Source organism: Helianthus annuus, chromosome 13 (genome assembly GCF_002127325.2).
Source record: "Helianthus annuus cultivar XRQ/B chromosome 13, HanXRQr2.0-SUNRISE, whole genome shotgun sequence".
NCBI classification, from domain to species: Eukaryota; Viridiplantae; Streptophyta; class Magnoliopsida; order Asterales; family Asteraceae; genus Helianthus; species Helianthus annuus.
The window spans coordinates 39,829,015-39,840,789 of NC_035445.2; the positions used below are offsets into that span (position 1 = coordinate 39,829,015).

Below are 11,775 nucleotides of genomic sequence, written 5' to 3' on the forward strand. Positions count from 1 at the left end.
ATCACATCTATCCGGGTGTCAAGTTCGTCTCTCTGCTGTACGGAAGTACTGACCTGTTCACGGACTTGCACCTGTGCCCTCATGCATACGAAAATCAAGTTCCTCATCAATAAGTGATTATATCACATAGGACTTGTTTTCAAATCAAAATAAGTGAGTATCTCACAATTTATACGGTCAAACAGATGATAATCGGTATACTCACTGGTAAGATGAACTCTCGTGCATACCTTGATACGGGAATGTGTCGTGATGTGGATGAACACCGGTCGGTAAGTATAAATCATACATTAACGTATCCTCTAAACATGATTACATCTGATAAGTTGAGCTTAAGTGGACAACAATACCGATAATTGTTATAGGATGCTTATCTTAATGTTAACTAACTAAACAACAAGAGTGTTTTGGCATGACCGTACACTGATATGATTCTCTTACCCTCGAAACTCGCAAAAAGAATGTTTGTATATATTTATTTATTTACTGCTTAACTTTTATTGTTTTTCTTTTAAACAGTTTCGTCGTTTGGTGCATATCAGCACGACATTAGCGGTGATGTCGTTTGATAACACTCAAAGGATTTTAAATTGTTGTCTTTTAATTTCAAAAATACCAAAAAGATTTTAGGCTTGTTTTAATATAAACTTTATAAAAGCCAAAAAGATTTTATTTCTGCTTTATTTTCGATCGTACGATGTTGGAGCTCAAGTCTTCGTTACCTGAAACTTGACTGAAAACCGAACTGACTAAATCTTCATAAACGGTCGAAATTTGCATGTTTTGAAAGTTAAAAACTAAAATTGACAAATTTTATTAAACTTTCAAACTGTCGGACGGTGTTTGATTATGACATGGTCATTCGTGTGTCATTTGTTTATACTATATTCCAAGCAATTGTTCTCATTACGCGTTTAGATTTCTTGCATGTGCAGATTCTAAAGGCTAGGAGAACATGGTCGTTGACGAGCTTTGGAATGAAGACACGAAGGCACTCAATGAATGAAGATGATCGAGTTGCCGCTGGCCATCATCAACACCACAAGGATCTCACTTCATAAAGATAAAGTCTTTTCACGAGCATAACTCAAGGGGGAGCTTATGTTAAGGGGGAGTTTGTCAACACACTTCCTACATGATACGGGTAGTTTGTTGATACACTCTCTACTTTCAAGACGTGAAGACTTTGAAGATCCTCCGACATTGAAGACATGATAGGACATCAGAGTCTTGAAGACTTGAAGACCAAAGACCGTCGAAGTTCAAGACGAGTCTACACTTTTAGAAGAACAAGACAAAGATTAGAGATCAAAGACAAAGCTACAGCCAAGGGGGAGTTTGTTGGTGCACTTGTGTCTGTACTTTGTCTGTATTGGGTCTGTATGTAAACGATGTCCTTAGTAGTCTGTAAGTTGACCAAGTCAACCATCCTCCGGTTTGACTTGGACAACATTTGAAAGATGTTCTGATCGAAGGATAGCCTCGAAGGATACACCTGATCCTTCGAGGTGATCGAAAGATATGGTTCGACCATGGTTCGACCATTAGACCTCGAAGGATGATCCTTCGAGGTCCATGCTGATCTTTCGTGTAACATGTGGTCGACAGATGATCCTTCGGACCATCTGTCGAATCCTTCGAGCAGACCTGCTGAGCTGGGTATATATACCCATGCATGTGTTGAGTGTGAGTTAGTTCTGGAGTTCTGAAGTTCTGCCATTTTCACACACCCGAGAGATAGAAGCTTAGAGAGCATTCTGCCCAGAACTCACTCACACACTTAGAGAGTTTATAGAACACTTCTGTAAACATTGAGCTTGTAACCGAAACCCTCATTGCATTAATACGACTAGTGTTAATCGGTGAATCTTTGTGTGTTTGTTTCTCTACTTGCTACTAACTCGGTTTGCTTGCTAGCTTGGATTCCGCACTCGCTAGTAGGTTTGTATAACAAGGTTTAGGTTCGTAATCCTCCGCGAAACAGGGACCTACATGTTTGCAGAGTAAAAAAGAAACAACTGTCAAGATAAGGAATTTACTAAATTACCCTCTTGGTACTGTAGATAAGCTTTCCTTTTAATGTTTGGTGACGTGCATCGATTGTCTTTATCAACTGATATACTTTTTTTTGAACGGCCAATAGAATTAATCCCGAGCACTCTCGGGACACCCACTGGACAAACGGAGTACTCCAAGAGTAACCCGAGTCCACCACCAATTCCGGGGAAAACCCAATAACCCACCCGTCCGTAGGCATGACGGTGAAATCACCAGTAAAACCCGTTTGGCTCAAGGATCCAACCCACGTTTCCCTGGGTCTCCTATCATTGTCCACCAGTGCCTCACTCTGCACCAAGTGGGAGTCAAACTTGCATATCTCAAGAGAAATGTAAGCCTTCCACCACTTGATCTAAAGATCATTGGCTATCAACTGATATACTACATGTATGAAAACCAATGAGGTCCCATGTTTTGAAATTGTCGTAAATATAGAATAATAATATAATATAGTAATTTGGGTGTTTTTATAAGTTTTTTTTTTAAACGAGCAGTTCCACTTCCAAAGCAATAATGAAACAAGTTATTGTTGGGCTTTTTTAATAAATTATAATGTGGGTTTTGGGGCGGGACATTTTTTATCAAGCGGGAATTCGGTTTCATCTAAAATTATTCCCCTAAATTAACATTGCTCTTTTCACAACGCTCGCCCCAAATTAACCGCTAGACCATCATCAATCGATAATCTCCAACCTCTCATCTGCAATCATCGTAAGTTATAAGCCCTTCCTTGCTGGATGAGTATGATTTTGTTTAATTTCAATCTTGTTTGATCCTTGCTTAATCTCTTAATGTTCTATAGGATGGTTATACTACTTGTTGCAGGGCAAAGTCTAAAACTTTTCTTTTTTACTCTATTGAGTGAAGGTGTGGATTTCTCAATTGAATTATTTAACTTTTAGTTGAGTTTTAATTCTTTTTAATCTAATTAGTTTTATTTTTTTGAAGTAAACCCTTCAGCATGCTAATAAAAACCAAATATCATCACAAAAGGTAGCAGCAAAATGATGATGATTGTTCTTCTATTTTTCCTGATTTATATTTAAAGATGGTTAAAGCGTTATAATCAATTTCACCTCTACTTGTCTCTTTGTTACACGCAACACATAACTTTCATATTATGTTTTTTAGAAACCAAGTTTAAAAATGTCGGAGAAGAAAAAGAGGGGAGTTTCTAAATGCAAAAAGAACCTTTCAAATCCGGATCAATCTAAAGTTGATTTTAATGAGGAGGGTACAGCGATCGGTAAGAATGCAGGGAGCTTTATGTCTTGGATTGGTGTCGAATGTAAAAGAAAGATCTCGTACAATAAACGTGCTAGAAAAGTAAACCCTAAAATATACGAAGATATCTGGGAATACGCTAAGGTATTGTTTCTTCTTTTTTCTTTTAGCTAGTAGGATTCCCCGCGCTACGCGACGGAACTCAGTCGGTATCGATTAGGTTCGTTACGATACCGACACTTGCTATAGTTTACGATAACAAAAAATACTATATTTTTAATACAACTCTATTTTCATCAAAATTAGACAAAAAATAATAAATCGTTAGTTTTCTTTGCTCCATGTTAAGATTCCATTTTTCATATTAATAAAGAACTCCATCTAATTTAGTCGTATTTTTAATATAGAATAAAAAAGATAGTAGAAGGAATAGATGTAAAAAATGCCATGGCTGATGTGATGGACAATTTAGTCACATTTTTTATTTAAATTTTCATGCTAGTATTTTTTTTATAATATAATCGAGGGTTACTAATCTTATCACATTTCTTTCTACTTTTATGTCAGGTATTTATATGTAGCTGGGAAACAGGAGGGTTTAAATAATACTACGTATTTTCATCCCCGTTATATTGAAGGTGAACTTGTCTCAGATGGTGACTTTGTGATTGACCACACCAAAAAGGTTATCTCTTTTCATAAGGACAAACAATGGTTTATTGCACCATACATAGCCGGGTATTCAATTTGTTTCATATCAAGATCATTTATATTAATGCTTTAACTTTCTTTTAGTTATGTTAGAATATTGTTTTCGTTTTTATTTGTTAAGTATTCCTTAAATCAGACCATTTTACGCAGGAAACACTGGGTATTAATTATACTTCAACATCATCCGGTATATAAAACTTGGAAGGGTTACATATTTGATTCACATAAAGGTAAAGATGATGATTTTTCATGTTACGAGATTATAACATTATTCAAACAGGCCATAGAACAAAATATGACGTGGGCTAAGGTTAAAGTAAGTTCTGATTCATTTTCTATAACTTGTTTATTTTTAGATTTTAGTTAACTAATTGTAAGTTCAATTAACTATTTAGTGTTGTCTACAACCTAATGGATGGGAGTGCAGTTATTGTGTTATGTTGGCTATGTATGATTTTGTGATTTGTAACAGAGAACATATGGTAAGTATATTGTGTACATTCCTATTTATATACCTTTAACAACAATGAGTATTAAACTATAACCTAACTTCTATCTATCTTTATGTTTTAATTGGTAAATAAAACTACAATGGTTCGTCAAGGTGAAATAAATTTGTAGAGCGTACTTTAAAGGTGTTTATATCATATTTTGAGGATGAGAATGATCAATGAAGGTAAGTGTATTAGTATGGAATCTATTCATGGTATTTTTTTTTTAAAGTTTTTCTACATTTTTATAAATATTTGATTAGGACACTTGAGTGAGCCCCTAAATATAGTCTTTTGATTTATTATATTGAGAATTAATTGCAAAGATGGTTAAGTCACTTTGACTCGTTCGTCTATTTGACCCAAGGGCCTAGGCACACATATATTATTACGGTTTCTTAGGAGCAACACATGACTTTGTATTAATGTTGACTGTAGTTGGCATGACTTATGCATTAAAATTTTCTAGATTTTGGGATTGTGCTTTATTTTAATCCTAAATGTTAGCTGATAGACATTTTGTGTGTTTTGATCAGTGGCAAAGGAATTCTAGTTAGCTGGTGTTACTTAGAGCTTGTGGTGGATGAAGGAAGTTGCACAAAGTCAAAGGTTTTTGCAGTGTTTTTTGCATGGGTGTAAAACTGAATGAATTGATGTTTTTTTTATGTTTTTTCTTTGTTAAATTGAATGCTTTAGACTAATGGGTCAAGATGGATTCTTTAGCTATTTATAAAACGGTTCATTGTTTGGTATATCCTTTTCATATATGTGTTTGTAAATCTCGTGAATCAACATGAATTGGGTGAAATATATGGATGCACCACCTAACCAACCGGCTGTTAGCCCCACCACAAACCGTCTTATTAGGCTTTAATATAATGCTTTATAAATATGACGGTCAATACATCGAAACCGTCTTATTAACACACCACAAACCGTCTTATTAGGCTTTAATATGACGCTTTATATATATTAAATATGACGGTTAACAAACACAAACGTCATATTAGGCTTTAATATGGAACCTTAAAACATATCAAATATGACGGTCTATTGAAACGTCTTAAAAGGTTTTAATACCAAATATGACGCTAATGACCAAAAATGACGGTGTCTTTTAAGACGATTAATATACCGTCATATTTGATTGAAAAACTGACATATTAGATGTCTCTTTTTGTACTAGTGGTCACCTCTGTGCCGGTTGTTCTGACCCTGAACCAGCCGCTGGCGGTGTAGCCGGTACTGTGCTTGTGGACCCGTTGTCAGCCGGTGGTGGCACGCCCCATCTGCCATCAGATTCAAACGGTTCCAAAACATGAACGGTTCCATCAGAAAGCCCTAATGCAAATTGATTTGGTTCTTGTGGATGAGCCGCAATCACCGTGGGGTGCACGTTAAGGTTACAGACAAGACATGAGTTTTTGTCAAACATCGAAAATCAAGATTTCTTTCTCAAAAGAACCAAACTGACAAATACCTTGTAAGATAGGCAGAGGGGTTACTCTTGCATCGAAGGAGAAGGTGAGAGGCGGTGAACACGCAAACGGTTGCATTGAAGAAACTTGCGTATATCAGTTGACTATCGCATGAAAAGGTCGCATGCGATCTCGGGGCTGAATTTTCACGTTGAATCCACTGAGAAACAAAAGATCAATTTAGTATCTTACCACACTGTTACATTTATCATATATTGTAAAGAAAATGAATAAAAAAATTACCTGTTTTACGCATTCTAGTTTTGTCGTTTCATAGATGGCGAGTTGATCGAGTCTCGTGAACAAGAAGAAAATGGGTCTGATCATGATGAAACTGCACACGCGTGTCGGATTGTGGTGATGGTGTTCTCCCTGGTGGGAGTTGAACGTATAGTGTCTTTTGTTTTTCCCATCCATCCGAACTCCATATGCAAATCTAGTTGATAAACAAAAATATCATAAATGTACATGAGTTTAAGCAATTGAAAATGGAAACGAATTTTTCATGAACTTTACTAACCTGAGCATCAGCGGCAGACGAGACAAGCACATTTAGCACATGAGAAAAGGCGAGACCGGTTATACGTTTAGAGTGTCCTTTAGGCTTGCTTTTAACACTCACAACAAAAATGGTATTCTTAATATAAATATGGTATCAGACCAAAAATTCACCAGCATTACTCAATAGATCAGATGCTCTATGAGTCAGGTACTACTGGGAAGGGAACCAAAACAGTTGAAAAAAAATAATAAAAACTCGAAAGTAATTACGGAGGTTAAGTAGTTTTTAGGTGGGTTTGGACCGGTTCAAAAAGGAAACGGACGATTTACATATTGTAAAACCAGTGACTAGACTGAATGGTGTATGTCTGGTTTGGTCACATCTCGGTTTAGTCTGCCGGTTCAACATGTCCAGTTGGTGTGCCCAAAAGCCTTGGGAAATGGTTTGGTCAACATGTCCTATACGTTTGAATTACGTCCTGCCTGCTAATGGTGATCGTCTATATCACAAGACAACTTAACAAAATAAATCTTCATATTCATAAAACGCACAGCACAAAGAAGTTGTACATTAAATCACAAGACTGATGGTATCTGTTGGTAATCGAACATGCGAATCACAGGTATGAATATAAAAGAATTGAGAATCAAGAATAATAAACTTGCTTGTATTGAATGAAAAAGTGATGATTACAATTGACATGCATGAACCCTATATATACTATACGAATAGATGCGACGATAGAGACGTGTCTCTTCACGAACGGTTGCGACTCTTGAACTTGTGGTTGAGATTGATCTTGAAGAGGTGTGTCTCCTTGAAACATCGTGTCTCTTGCTTCCTCTCTTGTTGGCGCTGATTCCGAACAGGTATGTCTCCAGGAGAGGCGTCCCTTGATTAAGTGTAGGTTACAATCTTTCACTTTGTCGCATCCGGTCCTCGCACTTACTAACTAATCTAATTATAACATAAACTAACTATCTACTAATTACAGAACGGCCCCTATATCTATATTTAGTTTAAAAACATCAATAGTATCCACTATCCACCAAACCAATATGGTGAGGACCGTAAACACGCTCGAGAGTATTTCAAGCAGTAGAGGGGTGCGGTGGACAAACTATTCGCCGCCAACCTGTCTCTTCCAAGAATATTCGACGATTAGTTCATCAACTCCCCAGTCTTCATAGGGGTATGTAAAGTATTAAAATTTTACCTTCCTTCGGGTAGATATTGGCGAATAGTGAAGGGTATTCTCCGCTGTCTAAGCTCCTTCATAGCAATAGAAGAAAAAAAAAACAACACTTGTTTTAATTGGTCCTTCATTTAAGAGGTTTTTATTTTATTGCTAATGGGTCAAAAAGAGTAGAACTAACAAAATTCAAATGGGATATAGTTTATTAATAGCTGATCATATGGATAAAAGTAGACAAGATGGGTTGAATGAGTTTGGTTTCAAAATCACCCAACCAAAACTGGAATTTTACTATCTAGATAGCTTTGATTTACTTCAGTTCCAAACCCTTATAAAGAACAAAAAATGCACCTAACAAACTGTATCAGATATGTAGCATCTCCAGTGTTTCAAACATGAAATATTATCCAGTTTGAAATACCACTAACATCGAGGTTTGAGTCTGAGTGTTAGGAACTGGACAGGGGTGGTAGTTTCAACCCGTATACTTAAAAATGTGTAAATAACAGGCATGTTGTATATATAACGGGTCAGATGGGGAATGAGTTAGGCAAAAGGATTAGTTTGAGCCAAAGTGCCAAACAGCTTAAAAGTTATCCAAAGAATGTATAAAAGCCTATTAAATAGCTTTGATAAAAAAAGATTGATTTACTTTCGTAATAATATAGTCTTTGCAATCACATTTAACACATTATTAATACATTCAACTCAAAACAAACTGATCGATAGGATGTATTTATTGAATTGTGTGTTGTGCCGCTGGCTCAGCTTGCACATTAATATTACTAGTTTTGATCCATCACCTAACCCGCCTGTTTTTCCACCTTGGTAACCATTTTTCAATCTAAATTTAGACTATAATTTAGTAGGAACTGAGTAAAGTAGACAAAGTTTGACCAATACAATTAGAACTAGAGCAAGAATCAGATTTAAGAGAAGCAAACGATAGATCAAGGCCTTATATATATGACAAAAATAAACAAATCTGTGACCAGATGATAGCCACAACTCTCCTATGTTAGCTATTTAAAGGATTTATTAACGGAAGTTACTCGTTTTCAACCCTTGATTAACAATGCTGTCATGGACCCATGGTCATATAAGGGGCAAAACTATCTAAACTTATGCAAAAGAACATTGTACTAGACAACAACTTCTAATTATTTCAACACAAACCATACTTTAACCAAACAAAAACTCAAAACCGAACACATAACAACCATTACATCAAGTGGATCAGTCTCACCCTCCAACTCAACCATCACCGGAGCATTCATACTGCAAAACACAAACACCCACCAAATCAATCCCAACCCTCAAACCAAAAACCCTAATCCCAATAAAACATTTCATCAAATACCTTATTTTTTATGAATTAATATAGATTCCCAATTTTAAAATTTTAACCTAAAATCAAAACAGTTTTTAAACTTTGTGATGGGTTTAGTTTTGTTTGGACAAAATAGCTTCTTTTCACATTTCAATATATTAATGAATAATTGATGAATAATAATACACCTTTTGCTGAAGAGCGAGAAATCAACCAGAATGGAATGGATTTGATGAGAAGGGTCTGCTGCTTGAATGAAATAGCTTGGTGGCTGGTCGGAACCCCCTTCCCCTTCTGTCTTCTCACTTCATTTCTCTCACTCCTATTTATCTCTTCTTCTCTGTGATATGAAAGTAAGAGACAACAGTTGTTGTGTTTTGTAGAATAAAGTCAAAAGACTTAAAAAAAATATGTACCTTTGGAATATCTCTAGTCGGAACCCTAAACCAATTGTCACGCACTCTCTACACGTCATTGAATCGATTGAACCTGGACCTGGAGGTAACGGGTCGGTTTCGAATGGTTGCTAATGCTAGGGTTGCAGATTTGAGACATACTTGCTTTGCTTTGTTGTTATGGAGCAGATCATTACCACTTTTGTTGATTGATGTAGGTCCCTAGGAGGATCTAGAACACCTTATTCTTGTTACCAAACACACCCGCAAGTGCGGAATTCAAACGGGTATGCAACCAAGCCAAAGAACACACAAATACACAATAGATTCAACGATTAGAAGCTTCAATATATATATGAACCAGAAAAGTATCAATACAAGATTACACAATAAACTCTCAACTCTCTGGTGTGTGCTCTCTATGTCACTGTTCTGCAAGTGTGCTTTATATAGGCAACCATCTGAGAACCCTACGAAGAATGAGAATCATCCCACGAACCTTAAGCATCCACGAAGAATGACTGATTCTTTGTGAACTACCTTTTGCGAACAATCAAGTCTGACGAACAATGAGTCTTCGTTGGCTAGAATCTTCGTGGAAATATATGGACGAACATTGATCATTCTTCGTGAAAAGTGCAATACTTCGTCACATGCAATCCTTCGTCATGCATGGAGTCTTCGTTAGAAGATTCTTTGTCAACATGGGGATTCTTCGTTGCATGAATTCTTAGAATTCATATTGCAAAGTTGTATACACGTGACATCATCACGATGATGTCATTGTAATGTAAGCTCGCGGCTCTTCGTGCTTCGCGTGTCGATCTCTGGAGCGCATGACGGAGGAATGTCGCGACGTTGATCTTGAGCCGAACCTAACTGAGTCAAACCGAACCGAGCTGCATCCACAAAGTTCATCAACAAACTCCCCCTTGGATGCTGCTCGTGATGGTTCAATCTTCACATGTTGTCGGATCTTCAGATGTTTTCACGTGTCACAAACTTGGAGTGTATCAACAAACTCCCCCTTAAATGATATTCTTGAATCTTTTGATCTTCAATACTTCAGATCCTTTCGGTGTTGGTGAGTGGTCAGCTGCAACTCGATCATCTTGATCTTCTAATTGCAACCATGTCGTGCCTTCATTCCACAACTTGTCATCTAACACGTTCTCTTTGCCTTTAGCTAGTTCGAATGTCGCATCTACACATACAAGAAAGCTAAACGCGTAATGAGAACAATTGCTTGGAGTATAGTCAACATAAACAAACGAGACACATATGACCAACTCTCAATCAAACACCGACCGACAACAGTTTGAAAGTTGTAAAATTTGATCAATTTTAGGTTTTAACTTTCACAACGTGTTAACTTTGACCGTTTACGAAGATGCAATTGTTTTAGGTTTCTATCAGGTTTTAGTTGGTAAAGACTCGAGATCCAACATCGTACAATCAAAAATAAGATAGAAATAAAATCTTTTTGGCTTTTATAAAGTTTATATTAAAACACACCTAAAATCTTTTTGGTATTTTTGAATATTTCAAATTTAAAGACGGAAAAGAGTAAATAAATATATACAGGGATGCAGAAACAGAAAGCATTAAATAAATATTTACAGACATTATTTTTGCGAGTTTCGAGGGTAAGAGAATCATATCAGTGTACGGTCATGCCAAAACGCTACGGTCATGCCAAAACGCTCTTGTTGTTCAATTAGTTAATATTAAGATAAGCATCCTATAACGATTATCGGTATTTTTGTCCACTTAAACTCAACTTATCAGATGTACTCGCGATTAGGGGATACGATTGAGGTATGATTTATACTTACCGACCAGTGTTCATCCACACACGACACATTCCCGTATCAAGGTATGCACGAGGGTTTATCTTACTGGTGAGTATACCATTTATCATCTGTTTTCAACGTATATGATGTTAGATACTCACTTATTTTGGTTGAATACAAACCCTATGTGATAAAATCATTTATTAATGAGGAACTTGCATGCAGGGCATGAACAGGTTAGTACCTTCGTACCGACAAAGAGACGAACTTGACTCCCGGATAAACTGTGATATATTATCACTTATTGATTGGGACATGTGATTGTTTATCACTTATTGAGGTCGTATGCATTATATATTATATACATGTTTGAATGAAATTTACACGTATGTATGGTGTCATGGAAGCTCTAGACTTGCGTACCCGTTGTTTTCGGTAAAAGAAACAACCATGATACCCAGATGATAAACAACATAAAGACCACGTATCTCAGAACCTCAGCAATCTATCAAACGAAATTTCTGTACTAAGACCATATGCCAATGAGCGGTTCCCACACATTCTTCAGTCGATTTAGGTTAATATCACCCTGCACACT

General features: G+C 36.5%; 1 protein-coding gene and 2 long non-coding RNA genes across 3 annotated transcripts; 1 reads left to right on the forward strand and 2 right to left on the reverse strand.

Moving 5' to 3' along the window:
* The first annotated feature begins 2,711 nt into the window (after window positions 1-2,711).
* Window positions 2,712-5,236, forward strand: LOC110902622. The gene is made up of 3 exons (XR_004876876.1): window positions 2,712-3,426; window positions 3,850-4,020; window positions 4,144-5,236. It is a non-coding gene; the product is annotated as an uncharacterized LOC110902622 (long non-coding RNA).
* Window positions 5,159-6,564, reverse strand: LOC118485587 (protein TOPLESS-like). Its single transcript, XM_035981862.1, has 3 exons — window positions 6,483-6,564; window positions 6,206-6,398; window positions 5,159-6,122 (listed from the first exon to the last, which is right to left on the reverse strand). Exons 1-3 carry the CDS (start codon window positions 6,512-6,514, stop codon window positions 5,940-5,942), a joined length of 408 nt encoding a protein of 135 aa, XP_035837755.1. The 5' UTR covers window positions 6,515-6,564; the 3' UTR covers window positions 5,159-5,939.
* Window positions 6,565-7,110: 546 nt separating this feature from the next.
* On the reverse strand, window positions 7,111-9,763 carry LOC110897794. Its single transcript, XR_002568948.2, has 4 exons — window positions 9,406-9,763; window positions 9,178-9,329; window positions 7,681-8,937; window positions 7,111-7,599 (listed from the first exon to the last, which is right to left on the reverse strand). It is a non-coding gene; the product is annotated as an uncharacterized LOC110897794 (long non-coding RNA).
* Between the last annotated feature and the right edge of the window lie 2,012 nt (window positions 9,764-11,775).